The following is an 18,070-nucleotide window of genomic DNA, read 5'->3' as shown; positions in this document are numbered from 1 at the left end:
ACTCAGGGGCTGTCACTCCCTACAGGATTGTCTGTTCAGACATTGGTTGGGCTAACCCAGGCCCATTTGGCATCTGCTTCAGATCAATTTCCTCAGAAGCAGAGCCTGAGAAAGAGATTCAGGTGCAGCAGAAAGGGGATTGTGGGAAATAGATAGGCAGGGGAAGGAGCTGAGCAAGGATGTGGGGTCTCAGCTGGAATCAGTAGCCTCAGCCTGATCCCATGGGGAGCTCTGGAGTACAAACTGTACCAGACTTAAGGTGCAGGGAGCTGAGCCTTTGTACCCCCTATGTCAGTTACTCACTGACTGAGCTGGAGTCAGTTCTGGTTTGGCCAAGGACAATTCTCTGTAGAAGGCGCACCTGGGGTCTGTTAGCAGCTGTGCATGGGTGCACCTGCCAGGGAAAGGGGGCCGAGACGGGCATCTTCTATGCTCAGCACCTTCCTGCTGCCTGGAACACTGTCCACATCCCTCAGGTGGGGGAGCAACAAGCCACCTGAGAGCTGGCGGGGTGAGAACCTCTAAGACTTCTAACACGAATGAACCCACCGGGCGTGCACAAACCTCTGTTACATTCGGGGTCCATCCAGCCTTCTATGCAGGTCTTGTTGCCATTCTGGTCACAGGTGTAATGACCAAAGAAGTCATCTCTGGGTCGACAGAACTTATTGCAGCCAAAGCCATAGTAGTGGTCATCACAGATCACTCGGATCTGATACTCAAAGTGGGCGATCCCCGTGATATGCTTCAGTGTCTGCCACTGCTGGCTGGGGTTGATCATCCCCGAGTGAGAGGCCTTCTCGATAATCCTGTCGGGTTCTAGAAGGGGTGAAAAAAAAAATCATATGAACATTCACACTGGACCCTCTTTCCCTGAGGGTGACCTTAACACATAGTGCCCCTGGTACAAAATTCAAGCACTACAAAAAGGCAGAGAATGCAACATGTGTTCCCTTCTCAGATGCAACCGTCATTATCACTTACTAACCTCTTTTTGATGGGTACATAGTATTTCACTGTCTGAAAACACCATTAAAGGATTCACCCAATTCCCACCGTATATGCATTCAGGTCAGTTTTGGCCTTGCTATTTATTAAGCAAAGTCCCAGTGAACACCCTTGAACCTATTTGCCTATGTGTGGCTCTAGCAGTGAGCAAATTTCCCAGATGAAGAAGTGCTGAATCAAAGGGCAAAATCAATCCACTTCTGCCCAGAGACACCCCCAAAGAAGCCCCGTCAGTCTATCCTTCCACCAACACAGGAAATCGTGTTTCCCAAACACTGTATATTATCAAACTTTCTGATCTTTGCCGTAAAGAGATAGCTCTTGTTTTAATTAGCATTTAATTGAGTGATGTTGAAAGCCCTTGTGTTTACAAAACCATTTCCATTTCTTTCCCGTGAACTGCAACCCATATTTCTCCTTTGCCGACTTTTCTATTATGATGTTGGTCCTTCTGATTTGCAAAAGCTCTTTAGGTATGACAGAAGGTGGCCCTTTGTCAAACATTGCTTTTGAAGAAATTTTACTATTCCGTGGAAAGGCTGGCAATCTTTTTCCTCGTGGTTTTAGAGTTCTGTTTCTTGTTTAGAAAAGCTCTGTCCACTTCAAGACTATTCTCTTCGATGAAGCCGAAGTAGTGGACTGAGTTACTGCCAAAAAGGTTTTAATAAAAATTAAAAGCTTTGCCACCTTTTAAGCTGAGATTTAGCAACACTATGAACTTAAAGCATTTTACCTTCTATCTCTGCCCAGAAGGTAGATGGGAAAAGAATTCACCCCGGTTTAGAGACAGAAAAACTGAGATTTTTAGAGCCAAATCCTGCTCCTTAAAGAATGCCTACTGAGAAAATGCCTAGAGCACAAGCAGCTCTCAAGAGGAATGAGAAGTGGTCCATACCTGGCGGTCACTTATTATCTCTTCTGAGAGAAGAGGCAGGTATCCATACAGCTCTAAAATCCAGGTGCCAGGAGTTGAGGGGTGGAACATGAAAAGCCAGCACGGCCCTAAGTCAGCGCTCCAGCCTGGTTCTGTGTTTGTTTTCTTAAACCTGCCAGCATCAACCCTCATTGCCTTGTCAAATCCAAGGCCACCTTGGAGAGACAGAGTCAAGATCTTCTTTCAACGTGTTTGTGATTCTTACCCACCCACACCCATTTTTCTAGGCCCCGGGCCCGTGCTCGTTTCTGCGGCTCTGCAAGCCTTGCAGGCGACCAGCGGAGAAGCTTCTGGGCGGCCTCAACCACGCACGTTGACTTCCAACGCAGCGCGGTGTTCACCTTCTGCGTTTCTTTAACCGTCGTGTGGGCGTGACAAGCCTTTGACAAGCCCACATGCTTGCAGCCTCACACCAGAGCCCACACAGAACCACCTGCAGATAACACTGCACTAACTTAAGTTTTACAAATAAACCCAGGCCAAAGAATGACAAAAATGTCCCTCCATTAAGCTGTATGTTTGCTCTGCTGGTTCAATTAAGACGTGTAGTGGGCTCATGCCTCTTGAGATCTTAAAAAAAGGAATTATTTAAACGTACTAGCCATGGCTCAAAGGCTCATAGCTTCTCTCGGGTAGGTATCAACAACAAACAATTCAGAGACGAGTTCAGGGACTCCTAGAGACTGACATTTAATTTTCAGTAGGCTTAGTGCACTTCCCACTTATTTCCAGGAAAGGCTGTGAAGACGATCGCTTTGGAATCCTCAATGGAGCTGACAAGTCTGTATAAATAACTTCACACCTGCGTGATGAATATTTCCTAATGGAGCCAAGGCAGGGAGCCTTGCGTTCTCTGGTATCTGGGCAACTGAGACCAACTTCGGTGCCTGCTTCCAGCAGCTGCCTAAATCATGGTTCCTATTGGCTCAAGACATTATAGATGCATCTAGCTTAATTCACTTAGCGGTTCTGCCTTACTGTGCCTCCCTGCAATCTTCAACTGCATGAAGATCAATCACCAAACACCCCAAACTGCCTTGCGGCCCGAGGAGGAGGTAAATGAGAGGCAAGCCCGAGTGTAACAGCAGGACCACGCATGCCAACCCAAAAACCTAGACAGGGGCCTGAGCCAAGACAGCTAAGCTGTGAGAAGAGCCTGGCCAGAGATATGCCGATGCTCACACATATTTACCAGGCGTTGCTATAAACTGGAACCATTAGCTTGGGGGAGGGAGGGGAGAAAAATGTGTACCTTTGTATACAGAAGTCCTGGAATATCACAGAAATGACTTTGGAGGACTGATAACAGGAGGGACTACCTTAGAAAACACTTTCAACACATAACAGCACCAGGGTTTTTTGTTTAGGCGAGACTCTGCTCATGAGCATTCATTCCAGAGCTAATGTTAGAGAGATCTCAGTCCCCAAAAACAAGACGCCTGCTTTAGGCCCCAGTGGGCAGCAATTCCATTTGGGCTCCTATGCATCCTCGCTGCTGCCCTCATGTAGTGCAGTCCATCAGAGGGACAGGGGTGATGGACACACAGAGAAGAACATTCCAGGCAGAGCAAACAGCATGTGCAAAGGCCCTGAGGCAGAGCGCAGTGATTGTGAGGATGGAAAGGTGACCGCTGCAGTATGGCGAGGATGTAGACCAGTGATGTGGCACGTAAGATGAAGCTGGCAGAGGTCAAGGCTGGGCCATGCAGGGCCTTGTGGACCACCTGAAGATCTGTCTCAAGAGCAACAGGAAGTCACTACGTGGTCGGTTTCAAATGACAATCAAACATAATGCTTTAAAAGATACACTGGCGGAACAGAGAAGGCATTGGAGGTGAACCAAGTAGATATGGGCAGACCAGCCACGGAGCTACTCTATGAGTCCAGGGGTGAAGAGACAGCGACTTGGACCAGGGAGGTGGCAGGGAGATGACGGGAGGCAGCCAGACCCAAGCGAAGAGTTGGAGATAATTTTCAGAACTTGGCGGTGGATTAGATCTGGATGCTAAGAGAAAGGGAGGCACACAGGGAGCCTTCCAGATTTCTGGCGTATGGCGCTGGGTGCCAGAATGCTGGTGCCAGTCATCCAGAAAGGGCCACAGAAGGGGACTGCTTTGGGGGAGGGAAGATCCCAAGTTTGGTTTTGGATGTGAGTTTGAGATACCTTGGAAGTACCACAAGAGAGAGGTTGGAATGGGCACGTAGAAAAACCACTTCCAGCAAACCCACCATCCCTCTTCATCTAGGTTCAATTACCCACAATGGGCAATACTCTCTTTGTGGCAACCTGTCTCTTCCTTAGTAGAGGCCCAAAAGCACTTACTCCTATCCTCTTTGTCTTCTCTCCCTTTCCAGTGATTCTGTTACCCCCTAGCTAGAGTTGAGCCGCCCTAGGACCGGGAAACATAGACAAACGCGGCAGCTGTGGATGGACACTGGCTTCACAGTCCTGCCTTCCAGGCAGAATCCCAGCTTCCCCAGGGGCACAGCTCCCGGGAGTGTGGGGTGATGGAAGGCCCAGGAAAGGCTGCCCAGAAGCCAGGGGTCTCTAGCACTTCCCTAACAGGTGTCCAAACAGGGCAGTTACTACAGCCAGGAGCAACCACAAGCACGTTCAGTCCACTGATGGAAAGGGAGGGGAAAGAAAAAACCAGAACGATTTGAAGAGGCCCCCCCCACCCCAATGCTTAGTTACCACTGTAAGCAGGTCACAGTGACATAACGCTCACATAAGCCCCAACGTCTGTGGAAGAGGAGGGAGGGAGGGAAGGGAATACAAACAGGTATCTATGACCTGACTGGCATATGCCACAACCAAGACTGGCAGGCTCTCTCTGCAGTCCCCCCACCACAGGCACCACAGGGTGCCCCCCCTTGGGGGATTCAGGCTCAGCCCCTGGGCTCTCACAAGCCCTGCTCCAGGCAGTGACGACATGACAACTACAGATCTGGACTTAAAATGCCAAACCAAGAGGAGGCGCCCCATGGCCTGAGAGACTGGCCTTGTCACCCAGGGGCTTCGAGCGGCCCAAGGAGCCGGCCATGAGCCTGAGCATATCCACCTGGCACACAGCAAGTCCTTCCTGTCCGCACTTGGAGCCTTGGCCAACCTCAGATTCACAGTCAAAGAGCAAGGGGAGAAAGTGGGAAAAATGTCATTGACTGAGAAGATGCAAAGAAAGGGTCAGTAAGGTAGAGAAGAAAGGGAGGAAGAACTAGATATTCCGATAAGAATGAGGGGCAAAGACAGAGAAGTTGGATCAGCCCATCCTCACACACAGACCGAGAAATTTCACCTTGAATCAGGTTTTCCGAAGACGACAATCTAGACCTTGCTGGAGAAAAGAGAATGTGCTGTTGCAGCTAACCAGGGAAAAACACATATTTTTAGATTACAATTTATAAGCCAAAGGGTCACCATTACAATCTGCATCTTCCACACATACCCACCAAAACCCACCCCACTAGCAGTTCTGAAAAGCAAGCTGCACTGAAAATAGAGCTATCTTTCAGAAAGAGAAAAGGCCGGTAATGGCTGTGAAGCTTTGGAATTCAGCTTCAATGAAAGGTTTGTCGTGTGCAGTGTGGGAAACCTGGAAGAGCCTGGAGCTTGCCTGCCCCCGGCCCCTCCCCACTGAAATTTAAGGTCAGTCTGTTATAACCCAGAGCCACCTTTATGGGCTTTATCTTTCTGATGAGAGATTAAACGCTCACTTAAAGTTTAAATGGACTTTTAAAAAGTCACTACTTTGATCCTTTAGCAGTCTACAAGGTTTTAAAGTTGTAAAACCATTAAGATCTCTATCCCAAAGATAATCTAGGTCCCATATCCAGGGACTGAGTTAACTGGGAGCTCTGTCCTGGCCACTTAATATTCCAAGCTAAATTTCTAGGGGGAAGTTAAAGAAAGAGAGCACTGAGAGGCTTGCTCTGGGGGGTCAGGGGTGGGGGCTGACAGCAGGGGATGGGAGACATTTTCCTAAGCACAGAGGAGACAGAGCCGGCTTTGACAGGTACTGTCAGCCAAGCAATGTGGTTCCACACGCGTCTGAGAGAAGTGCATCGATGTGATACTTACGAGCAGTGTCGTTACTGGAGTCCCACGCCTCCACAAACAAAGTGTAGGCCCTCTGCAAGACAGATAAACCACAGTTTAGCAATTCGGAAACGGGGATCCCCTCAGAGGTTGCACTTTCTTGGCCCCCTGGCAATCCACCCCCCTGGCCACGCAAAAGCATAAAAGCCAAAAAGAAAGTCCTACCTGCCATTGACTTGAGGGCTTGCATGTTTAAAACCAGACCAAGTCCCCTGGCCTCTTAAGCGCCCTCCCCAGGCTGACCCCCTTCATCTGGCAGGGCCCCCCTGCTGGCATCGTTCAGGCAGTTCCCAGGCTGAATCAGCAAATGCCACCTCCCTGTATGTGGGCACTTCAGCATATGGTTTTCCAAAAATTGCCAAATCCCAACCCTAGTGCCTAAGATACACACACAAAGAATTTATTCTAAGCTCCAGGTATTTGTACCTGGGGGGGGGGGGAACCCCACCCCCAAGGAGGACCAGGCATTACTAAGATTACACTTTGGGCCCTGGTGGGGCTGTCCCCAGGGAGGCCCCCTTTTCCTTTTCAGAACCCCTTTGAAAGCCCTGTCTGTGAGACCATCAGGGCTCCCACAAGTATCAGGTAACTCTAGGAAGCAGGAGGGGGTAGGTGCAAAGAGTCTGGAAAACAAAGAAGCAACCTAACTTGGAGGAGTTGGGGGTGGGGGGGTTGGACCCTGGGGAGGAAGGTACAAAGGGAGAATACCTGCACACCCATGGGCTGTATTTATTGATGAACTTATCTGTCAGTGAGATCTAACTTCCAGGAATAATCAGAGTCCACAACTAATCAAATTCCCTGGATTTTGACATTTCCCAGCCAGCCATTATATCAACGGCATCTTTGAGCTTCCAGCTTTATCTTCGAATTCCACCACGTCCCACCCGCCACCCCTACCTCCCCAAAATCAAAGCCATTAGCAAATTCCAGCTTTTACTCAAATCTTCAAGTGTAATTTAAAATGAGGTCAACCTCAGAAAACACCAGGGTTTAAAGAAACCTTCTGCTATCTTGGCCACTCAAGAAATATATATATATGTATATAGGCGAAGCGGGGGTGGCAGAAAAAAAAGGAACATGAATCCTTTTATGCATTCTTGCTTTGCCACTGTCAGATACCAATACATCAGAAACAGTAGTGTACATTGATTAAACACCGTGCCCACCAGAAACACATTGCTGCTGAGAGAGAAGAGAAGGCAGCTATAGAGAGAAGGCAAAAAAAAAAAAAAAAAAAAAAAAAGGAACTTCATTCATAACTCAGAGCACACTTGCTTCTCTAAGTGTGACACAGCAGGTCGACTCAATATAAAAATATCTTGTGATAGACCCTGCCTTGGAATTCAGCCCAAATATGTTTCATACTCCAAGCAGGACAAGGATTCCATTTCGTTCACTGATAACTGTGGGAAAATGCTCAGAAAAGCCAGCAAAACCGGGCAAGCCGGGACACATGCCCAGCCCATTCCTGGTAGGGGCCACTGGGCTAAATTCATTGTTGTTGTCGTTAATATTTTATTAGCACAAGTTACACCTTATTTACAGCCTCTTTAAGTTTCTGAGGACTTCCTACAAATTACAGGACTCTTCCCTAAGAGCAGCAAGAAATATTATTTCTCTACTGATTTGAGGCAAGAGCCAAGTCCAAACGAGGCCAGATGTGGGGCTGATTCTATATAATTAAGCCCTTCATCTGCTGGTAATGTTGAACCCCACGTCCTTCACTTCAACAATATTGCTGTAATTAATCCTCTGATTAAATGCATCGATACGCGTTTTGACAGACTTGCACAAGCGCTCAACATAATACCCACAAACCCCTCCTGAAAGGGAAGGCAGGACAGAGCTGGCAGGCGGGTATTAACTCCGGTTAATCGCCTAGGAGGAAGGCATCCGTGGGTCTTGTGCAAGAACCTGGAAAACCAAGTTGCCTACCAGGCTCACCCTTAGAAGCTGCTGACCAACACCACCCCACCTTCAGGGAAAGGAATGCTCTGACAGCTCAGGACGCCTGGTGTGATGACTTCCCACCGACTGTGGGGTAGAGCTGGGGTGAGGACAAGGGCAGTCCTGGCAAAAAGCCTTGCAAATGCCCTTTTCAGAGAATGAATGGTGGTTCTGGGACACGCCTCCTGGGGCAGGAGGATTAGACCCCGTTGGGCCTTTGCAGAGAAGGATTCTCCCTTCAAGTCTCCTATTAGGAGGCATAACTACCCTCCCACTCCATCCCCACACCAGAGATCAACAATCAAGATATTTTAACAGTGATTATTAGTTGCTAGGGAACTTCAATTTTTCCCAGGCCCACGCTTGACCTCTGTACATCCCCGTATGTACATCCGAAATCCCAGGTCATGTACACCTTATGCCAGCAAAGTAGGGTACTAGGCCACAAATCCACAATCCGCTATGATCAAGTCACACTCAATTAGCCATCGCCAATCTGACCCCCCAGCGGCGGCCCAGTCCTGCAGGCCCAAGAAAGCTTGGAAAGATGACAGGCGAGACGGGCACATGGTCAAACTTAGCAAGTTCATCCCCCAAGACAAAACGCAGCAAACACCTGGCTGGTTCTTGATTGCAAACTATGAAAATAAAACCCACATCAAGAGTCTGTGAGGTCATGTGATTTTCATTTTGGTCCTTGATTCTTTTTTTTTTTTTTTTCCTTTATAAGAGCTTGGAGGCAAAGCAGGAGGCCTGGGTAGTTAAAATTCTCTGTCTAGGTTTGCAAAGTGAATGAATCCTTTCTAACCTTTCCCAGCCCCAGGCCCAAGGAAATCTGTCAACCCAGTGGCTGGTTCCCATTCTCCTGCAGCAAGGGAGCAGACCTCTAGAACTATCTCTTGGGCAGCAAAGTCACAGGATATCTAAGGCCAACTCCCATCCCCAGGCTGGGTCGCCTGCACCCCCACCCGTGCCTCACCAGCACCCAAGCTCCACCTCGTTCCACTTGATGATGGTTACCTTGGCACCAGGCAGAGTGGTAAGCACTTAATTGCCACATTAAGAAGAGGGGATGTAAGAAACAAAGGTAATTGTGTTGGCAGCTGGGAGCTTCCTTTTCCTGGCAACGGTGGCAGCCAAACTGAGCCCTGCAAAGCGGCTGCCTCCCCGCCTGCCAAGCTGAGGGACACAAACAAACCGCCATCCAAACGGCACGCGTGCAGCGTCCAAAACCCTGGCCGCACTGTGCCGGGGCAGGCTGGTGGGGGCACCACGCATCCTGGGAAGGCCCCGTGTGCCAACGTGGCCATTGTGTGCCATCCGTCGGCCCGGGGTTTGCTGGGGCCCCGCACTCTGCTGACTCAACTGCTGCTTCCTGTTGCCTGTGCGTGTTAGCATTATTTTTGGAGAGGCCTCATTATTCCCTGTAATCCTCGTTTCAGTCAATTTGGCCACACCATTGTCCTGCTTGCGTCTGGGTGGCCAAAGCAGAATGTATTCCAGTCACAAAACATTAAAAAAAAGAGGCTTCAGATTTCACACGCAGGCACAGATACACTCTCACACACGTAATCCACGTATCGGAGGGTTTGGGCAAGGTAAGGCATGAAGAAAGAACTACCAAGCAGAGAAGGCTTTGGTTGTAGAAAGCAATTCAGGCTGCAGGGCTCGACATTTCAATAGGGTCTGATCTGGTTACAAAAGGTGATTTTCTCATGAAAGCCCACCTCAAAGACTTGCCAGGCGGGCCCCAAAGCTCAAATCCAAATTTGAGGCTCTCAGTGAGCTGCCCCCACCCTCATTCCCATCATTACCCTTACCTGCTTGAAAAGCATCCCACTGATAATTAAATGCGCCAGTTACAAAAGGGTGGCGAGGTTAATAGATAGAATACCGAGGAGCCAGCCAAGCACAGCGGTCTGGTTCACACAGCAAGCCTGAACAAGAAGCCTTTCTACTGATTTACCAAAAGCGCATAAAAACTGGGCTGAGCTGGTAGAAGACTCAATGTTTGACTATTTACATACCACGTTTAGCCACTGGGAGCCAAGCTGGGGAATTTCTTCCCTGCACACACACTGCACCAGGGATGAATGTCATCGACACCATAAAAACAAAGGCCGCAAGGCAGCTGCGGTCCACGCAGGGACGGGAACCAGCAAGGAAGCCACAACTTGGCCACTCAGCCATTGTGCCAAGACAAGGAGGGTCACTTCTGAACCCAGAGCCCTCTCACCTCTGCCCCCATTCCAGAAAAGATAAGCATCATCACTTCCCATGCACCCTAACACATCTTCCTAAAATTAGAGGAAAAGGGGGGAGCTCCATAGTTTGTCTGGTTCTAACTTTTTTATATTTTTATTTTTAAAAGGCCTTAGCCAAGTGTCACCTCTCTCAGCAGCTCCAAACTCAAGTCTGAGCATGTGTGTATGTTAGCAGGGGGGTGGGGGGTGGGGACATGCCTCCAGAAGTTTACCAAGGGGCCTTTCTGGAATATTTGCCTTTACGGATTATCATACTAATTGTATGTACATCCAGAGATTATACATTTTTACATTGTAACTAACCTTGAAAGCCTAATATTGGAACCAAGTTCTGGGCCTTCCACAATGACCAGTGGCTGCCTCTGAATCCAGCCAAGGCCTCTGTTTGCATTCCCCCTTTCAGATCAGCACACATGAAGACGCCTCGTTGCACTGGATTTGTGTTTCTATGAATAACTTTTTTCTCCATGCTAAAGTTACCACATGCTTTCTATCCAAAAGGTCCCTTAAGACCTCTTGAGTTTAAAACTTTAGGCAGCATTCAGACTGCTGGTTTTCTGGGAGGTTCCATGCCTGTAAGTCACTGTCACTAGCTGCTGCCTCTCCTCCTTATCCACCCAACTCCCCCAACTAGCCTGTCTGCCAAAAGCTTCACGGTTTTCTAAAAATGTTTAAAGTCCCTGTAGAATTATGGGTGTGGAGTTGGTGGGTTGCAAACTCATGTAAGTGCTGGAGGTTTGAATAAGTTGCTAAGAAACAAGACAACAAAGAGAAAGAAAACAGAGGAGGTTATACCTGCAAGAGAAAATAGTGTTAGAAACCATGTACCTTGAATAGAGATTCCCTTTTGGGAGGAGCCATTCCGTGGACACTCAGTGCAGCCCTTTCAAATCAAACACAGCTCCGCTTTCCCCCAAGGCCAGTTTTGTAATGCAGAGGGGTCATTTCACTGCTTTGGTCTAAGTAGGTTTCTTAGGGCAAAGGGTGTTTTCTCTACCCACAGTAAGTCCCTTGTCCTGGGCACGTATGCACACACGTGTGCTGCCGTTTGTACACACACTGACATGGGTCTCAAACACCGGTTGCCGAAAACAGCCAGCTCAAATGAGAACTTCATCCCTCTGCCCTCCACGTGTCCACAAAACATTGACGGAGGCTCAGGGACTCCGAAAGAGAGCAGATAACATAAAGGCAAGGACTGTCAATTACATATTCATTCTGTGGTTAACACGATGGCATCCAATTTACCCAAACCCCTGGCAGTTGGGTCATCTAGGCCTTAAGTGTGAAGGGGTCAGAGCTGGTTACACCTCTGGTATGTAAGAATCCTGTTTCCTCAGATTTTCCTTAAAAAACAAGCTGATCTCAGTAAGCATTTTAACAGGGTCAATGCTATATAAATGAGGCCAAGAGACCAGATAACCTCTCTATTGCTTCCCCCAAAGTTTCTCTGGATTCATTTTACTCTAAGGGCCAGCAATGTATTAATACAGCTAACTGAGGTTCCTAAAAGCTTTCTGGGCTGGGTGGTAGTAATTACACTAATGTATTTTTAATAAGCAGGCACTACTGAGATTTAGCACTAACTTTGGGAGGTGCGACTTAACCATTTCAGTGATTTATAAATGGTTATTCCCAAATCACTTCCTGATGAGTCCAATTACCTCTCAACAGTGTTCTTATCAGTTGGTGCCCTGATCTGAGGCTCATAAATCAGGCTAGTTGCTCAAGCCAAGCCCCTTGGAGCAGCACAGGCATGGCCATTAGAAACAACCCAGGAAAACTACCACGAGACTGGAGCTGGGGCAGCGGACACCAAGTGGGACGTAACCAGATCCGACACGGTGGGCAGGCCCACCTCCACAGAGCTTCACATGTTGACATTGAAACGCGGATTGCATTTAACTCCCGACCAAATCAGTTCCTCCTCGTCTTCTCCAGAACATGGAGCAGTTGTTCAACTGGAGTCATAATTCCAAACAAGAGACGTGAATTACACCACCTTCTAAATTGACCTTCTGCCCCTGCACCCTGGACCACCACCGTTCCAACTGTCAGAAAATCTGGGAGGACCCAAGAGGACAACTGTGGCTAGGACTCCGAGGGGGGTTAGAAATTTTTTTTTTACCACAGAGCCTTCTTTTGTTATCTCTTGAACCCTGCACACAGTTCAGTTCTTATTACCTGTTCAAAGAAGTCAGTTTTAAAAAGACATACCTGTTAATATTTAATTTCCAAGTTGAATGAAGCTGTACTATCTACCTCAGTACTTTTCAGCTACCTTTCACTTAAGTTTCCACTCCCCTGAAGTCATTCTTGGAAGTTACGTACTGTGGTGGCGTTGCAGCCACGCTCAGGAAAATAAACTAAAGCAATGCACCTAAACTCCAATTTCTCTTGGGAAGTAAAGCTTATGTTTCACAGGAGGCCTTTTTAGGAGAAGTGAGGTTGAGGCTTATTTATGAGAGATACACACATTTGGCCCAACTTCAAAAGAACCACACTCTCAGTGTCTGCCCCCTCTTCTAGAAGGGCCGACAGTCTATTTCACGGTCAGTGACCCACGGGCCCGAAACCACAGAAGGCACAAGCAGATCAAATGTTTCCGCTGCCCTTGCTTGCTGCTTCCGTTCCTTCTCCATCCAGAAGAGACTCTGCCAAGTGTCAAAAGGGGACAGACACACCTTCTAGGTCACTTTCCCCAAGCTAGCCGAGGGAGCAAAACTCCCAGTTTTCATCTAAGCCATCCTCTGACCCTATCCTCCAAAATGGACCTCAGCCAGGCCTGCTGCTTTTCCACATCACTAGGAAGATTCCTTTTATGGTCTTGTGAAAAGTGAGGGGCTCAGACTGATCTGGGAGGGCAAAACCACCTGCAGCCCCTTCCTCCTAAACTCCAAATACACATCTGAGAGCAGTCAGTATTTAGTTTAACTCGGACACAGCCAGATTTAAAAGTGGCCAACCTCCTTAGCTTAAAAATTCTCCCTAATAGGGGATTAACAAACAAGATAAGCACTCTTTTGTAAAAATTAAGTACTGCAACAGAAGCAGCGCCTCCAATCTCAGAGAACTCCACACACCACAGGTTTTTAGAAGCCCTTTTCCCCCTTCACCGGCATAGTTTCTGATAATGGTCTTATCTCACACATGGGAGAGGCCACTTTATAATGCCAGCTCCTGTAACATGGGTCCTGAGAGCCACCCGAAGCTCTCAGACCTGGCCTGATACTCTATCCCTTTCCTCCCCACCCTCCCAGAGTTAGGATCGCAGCCTCAGTCCACGGACAGGAGGCAGCAGAGGGCACCCCGTCAGAGCACGTGGCGTAGAACATTCCTCTGGGGCACCGAGTCCCCACCCCACCCCACCCGCCAAGCCCAGGCCTGGCAATGAGTCACGCCTCCTGGACAGCAGGAGCCAGGCGGACGGCACCCCCAACATTTCCCTTTCCTCCCCTTCTGCAATCGCACCCATCTTCCTTCCACCCATTTCGGATGTTGCAACGGCTTCGCCGCGGGGCCTGCCAGCTGTGGCCGGGACTGGTGCGGCTCCGGGGGACGATGGGGGGTGGGGGGTGAGGGTCTATGCACTTGCACCCACAGGCACTGCCTCCAACGGGCCGCCCCTTCCAGCCCTCGGCACGCCCCCGAAGGCCCGCACCCCCGCCCTTCCCGGGGAAGTTTGCGAACACAGCTGTTCCAGAGCCCGGGAATCGCTGGAAGTGAGGCCAAACGAGTTGCACCGCGCGGGGGCGGGGGGCAGGAAGGGGCCGGCAGGAGGCGGGGGCTCACCGCCCGACTGCCTCGGCGAGGGCCCCGAGGCCCCCCCTTCGGTGGCCGCTCCCGGGCCGGTGCTCCAGGCCCGGAGCGCGCCCCCGCACACACCAAAAAAACTCCGGGGGAGAAGCGGGAAACGAGTCCCTCCCCACCCCCGCCCGCTCCAGGAAGGACACACCCGCCCTCCCGGCCGCTCGCGGGAAAGCGGAGAGTGCCAAATTGGACGGCGTTAGCAGGCCAGAACAGCGCCGAGTTTCCTTCCACGGCGCTCCAGGTTTAATTGGTTAAGCAAAGAGACCACCTATAATGACCTCCCGGAGGCTCGGGCGGTTACTCCCGGGCCTTCAAGCTGCAAGTTTAAACTGGCCTTCCTGGGATCTTTGTTGAACCGCAACCCTCTATGGGATCTGTACTTTTGCGCGCTTAGCAAACCGCAGGGGTTTGGGGCCCGCTCCGTCAGGTCCCGCCGAGATCTAACTATAGGGCCTCGGCTCCCAAACTCCCCACTCCCAAAAGCCTTCCCCAGTTAGCGTCGAGTTTCAAGTAAAGGCCCTTTAAATCCCCCTCGCAGGGACGAGCAGAGCTCGGCCCCGCGGGACTGCGACCCTCCACCGGCCTCCCTCCCCGCGTCCCGCCTCCGTCACTCACCGGCCAGGAGAAACTGAAAGGCAGCACGATGCGGTTGCGGTCGTTACCGCGGCTGGCCTTGAAGTTGAAGGTGTTGCCCCCTATGACAGGCGTGGACCCCGAGCCGAAGCTGCAGGGTCCCCCGGCCGTGACGCGAGACTGGTACTCCTTGAGGCATACTTTGAAGTACGTGTCACACTCTCCGCGGACGCACTTGCGGTCCCCTGGGTTGCGGGCGCCGCTGCAGCAATTCCCGTTCTGCAGCTCCCCGTTCACGTTCTGCATGGACAGGATCTCCAACTCGAACTGACCCGAGGCCCCGCACACCTGTCGGCAAGGGAGGAAGGAAGGTAGGTCAGCGCGGGAGAGAAGTTGTTTCCTTCGAGGGTGGAGGTGGCGACTCCCTCCCCGCCCGCCAGTCGGCTCCGACGGGCCCTAGCGCCAAGTGAAAATAATTTTGCAAAACTGCGTTCAAGGACTCAACGTGATTTAGGGGCACAAAATGCACGAGTACGGGAGAAATCTGACTGACTCCGGGGGTGCAAGAGTAGAGCGAACGCGCCCCCTGCCCGGTCTCAGTGGCCACGCTTAGGAGGCCCGGGGCTCCCGGGGGCGGGGAGGAGCGGGCGCGCTTTGCCCAGGTGCAGCCGCTGAGGCGCGGGGGCCGGGCAGCCGGGCGCCCGGGGGTCTCTGAGCCCGCCCGGAACCAGCCGCCGCGCTCAAGCCCTGGCGTCGTTGGCGCCGCAAGGGAAGGGAGAGGGCGGCCGGGAGGGAGGCCAGGCGACAGGGCGGGCGCGGTGGACTCCTACCTTGGCTCGCAGGGTGCAGAGCAGGGTGAGCAGGAGCCTCAGGGGGCGCCCAGGCCGGCCGCGCGTCCGTGGGGACCGCATCGCTGCGCCGCGCGCCGCGGGCACTCGGAACGCCGGCGCCGCCGCTGCTGTTGCTCCCGCTGGTGTTCCCGCCGGTGCTGCCGTCGCCGCTGTCCCTGCGGCCGCCGCGTCCCGGCTCTAATATACTCCACCGATTGGAGCATGCACGACTGGAAAACAACACCACTTTTCAAAAGCCCTTTCAAGAGCGGCGGGTTCCAGAAGGCAGAGAGCCCGGCCTCCTTTTATTATTCCGATCGCTTCTTTGAGGCGCTCTCCCTCCTCTTCCACCTCCTGGCTTTCTTTCCCTCTACTCGCGCTCCCCTTTTATTATTACGATTATGCGCAGCCTTTTATTCCCTTTCAGATCAGCTGCACGGAAAGGGGGGAGGGAGGGGAGGGAAAAAAATAAAACCCCGAGCCCAGTTCGCGGGCCGACGGCAGGTAATACAATGACGCGTACCCGCCCGGCTCTCGGAGAGGGACCCGGAGAGCCCGTCTGGGAGCCGCGGCCCGGGCTGGCCACCTCTACCCAGCGCGCCGGATAGAGCGCATGCGCCCTTATTAATATTAATGAGGGGCGGACCCGTTCTGGCCACGCCCTCCCCTCCCGGGGTGATAAAGAGGAGGGGCCAGGGCAGGAGGCGCGCGGGGAGAAATTTGGCTGAGGTTGGGTGTTCCGAGACGCGCGGGGCGGTGCGGCTGTCTGGGGGCCCTGCGCGGACTCCCGCCTTGGCGCGGCTGTGGGGGTCTTGGTTGAGATGGGGGTCAGAGGGAGAAACTTTAAAGGGGCCGGTGACTCACGGACGCGGGTGCCACATGGCCGCCGGGGGTCTCGCGCGCCGCCCGCCCCCCTCGGGCCTCGCAGGCTGGGTGCCTCAGCCTGCCCGTCGGAGTCCCAGGTGTAGGCGCCGTGGGGCTGCCTGAGCGATCCGAGCGGGGCAGCTTCCGCCTTCCCACCCGCCTGCGTCAGCTGCGGCTTTCGCCCCAGGAGCAGAGCCTGCCCGCGAGGAGCGAGCCGCCCAGAGTGCTCCGCTGGCGGCAGAGGCGGCGGCGAGGCTGGCGCGCTTGCCGCCGTGTGCTCGCCCGGCGGAGGCGACCTGGGCACGCGCTGCTGGGAACTTTGAAAAACTTTCCCGGAGCCAGGCTTGCCGCAAATTCGAGGGGAAGCCTCGGCCGCGCTCCACCCCCTCCCAAATCCGAGTCTGCGGAGTCTCGGAGGGCTCCCAGCTTCCTTTCCAAGCCGCGCAAGGGGAGAGCCGCGGGGAATTCGGGAGCGGGGGGAGAAGGGGGACGAGCACGTCGGGCCCCGCGCAGCCTTTGTGGGGTGCGGCAGAGATGCCAGTGGCCTTGGGCGCACACCCTCCCCGCCGCCCGGGCCGTAGTGCCTGGATTGCACCTGTAGGCGGCCTCTGAACAGCTCTCTGGGTGGCAAGAGACTGCGACTGGAAGGGGCCGCCTCACCGCTACCGCCCAGCAGCAGAACTTTAACTTCTCTGGGTGGCAGGAGAAACCGATGCTATTTTCCATCTGGAGGCAAGAGCAAGACACAACCAGTCATAACCAAGGTCAAAGGAAACTCGCTAGCTCGCCGAAGCCATTACTGAGCCCTTTCCCAGCGGGCCTGCTTGCTCTCTTTGAGGGGACATCTTTAGGGAAAGATTGGCTTCCATTGAAGAGCAGACATTTTTGTTCCTTACGTTGGGTAATGTCCTACGGAAAAGCAAGACTAATCAGGGATCAGTTTGGGCCCGGAGCCCTCCAGGCTGGGAATCATGGTGGGCTGCAGTGGGTCAAAGGAAAATAGTTTCCAACAGGTTGAACTGTAAGAGCAAAAAAGGGTAGATATTTGTAGTTATTATCTTCTCACTGCATTTGGTGGAAGGTTCAATATAGACAAAATTTTCAGTGCCAGATTTCATCATGCTGGGGAATCAAATAAGGCAGCTCTTTAAATTGATTCAAAGCCACCAAGGATGGTTTAGGAATCTGGGTGTTTTAACAGTCCAAGAAAAGCTAGAAAAGGGTGCCTTCTTCTTGGTTGAATTGTCCCATTGTGATAATTATTGGTGAATGAAGTTTTGGAAGGGACACATCCAAGAGCAGAACAGGTTTACAATAGTTCACTTTGGCAGCTGGGGCAGGCAGTCTTTCCTCTTAAGGTGCCCCAGCACCCCTCCCCAATTATCTTAATTACAAAGCATCCACTGGTCAACTGTAATCCCATCTAGACTTTCCTCATCACTTTCCATGCAAACCAGTCTCCCTATCTTGACCCCCTCTCCTCTCTGTTTCCACCCTCAAATCTCCCTAAATTGTGGTGCTAAATAATGGTTAAAAAGCAAAATGCTGCTGCAGAAAAAAAGTACATTCATGAAGACTGCTGTGGTCTTAAAATGCACACTCCTTGGGGTTCCCATGTCCCAACCTGTTTCAGTTCTGTGCCCTGTGGCTTGCCCCCCATTCCCACCCCCACCCCTCAGGAAGGAGGCTATGGAGCCAGTCCTTTAGTTGAAGAGTTTAGAATCTGCCACCTGGCTTTACC

At 51.7% G+C, this 18,070-nt stretch overlaps 1 protein-coding gene across 2 annotated transcripts in view; it reads right to left on the bottom strand.

Annotated features, from left to right (window-relative positions):
* The window catches only part of JAG1 (jagged canonical Notch ligand 1), a 34,591-nt gene extending 18,576 nt beyond the window's left edge, over positions 1–16,015 (bottom strand). For both annotated transcript variants that reach the window (XM_037811720.1, XM_037811721.1), the window contains exons 1-4: positions 15,466–16,015; positions 14,678–14,983; positions 6,021–6,072; positions 565–819 (exon numbers count right to left, since the gene is read on the bottom strand). In XM_037811720.1, the coding sequence (XP_037667648.1) occupies positions 565–819; positions 6,021–6,072; positions 14,678–14,983; positions 15,466–15,546 (694 nt within the window). In that variant the 5' untranslated portion in view covers positions 15,547–16,015. The remainder of the gene's footprint in view (positions 1–564; positions 820–6,020; positions 6,073–14,677; positions 14,984–15,465) is intronic.
* Positions 16,016–18,070: the final 2,055 nt, after the last annotated feature.

The sequence above is a fragment of the Choloepus didactylus genome, chromosome 19 (assembly GCF_015220235.1).
Source record: "Choloepus didactylus isolate mChoDid1 chromosome 19, mChoDid1.pri, whole genome shotgun sequence".
NCBI classification, from domain to species: domain Eukaryota; kingdom Metazoa; phylum Chordata; class Mammalia; order Pilosa; family Megalonychidae; genus Choloepus; species Choloepus didactylus.
Note: the sequence above shows the minus strand (reverse complement) of the source record. Positions and strands in the feature narration are given on the sequence as shown.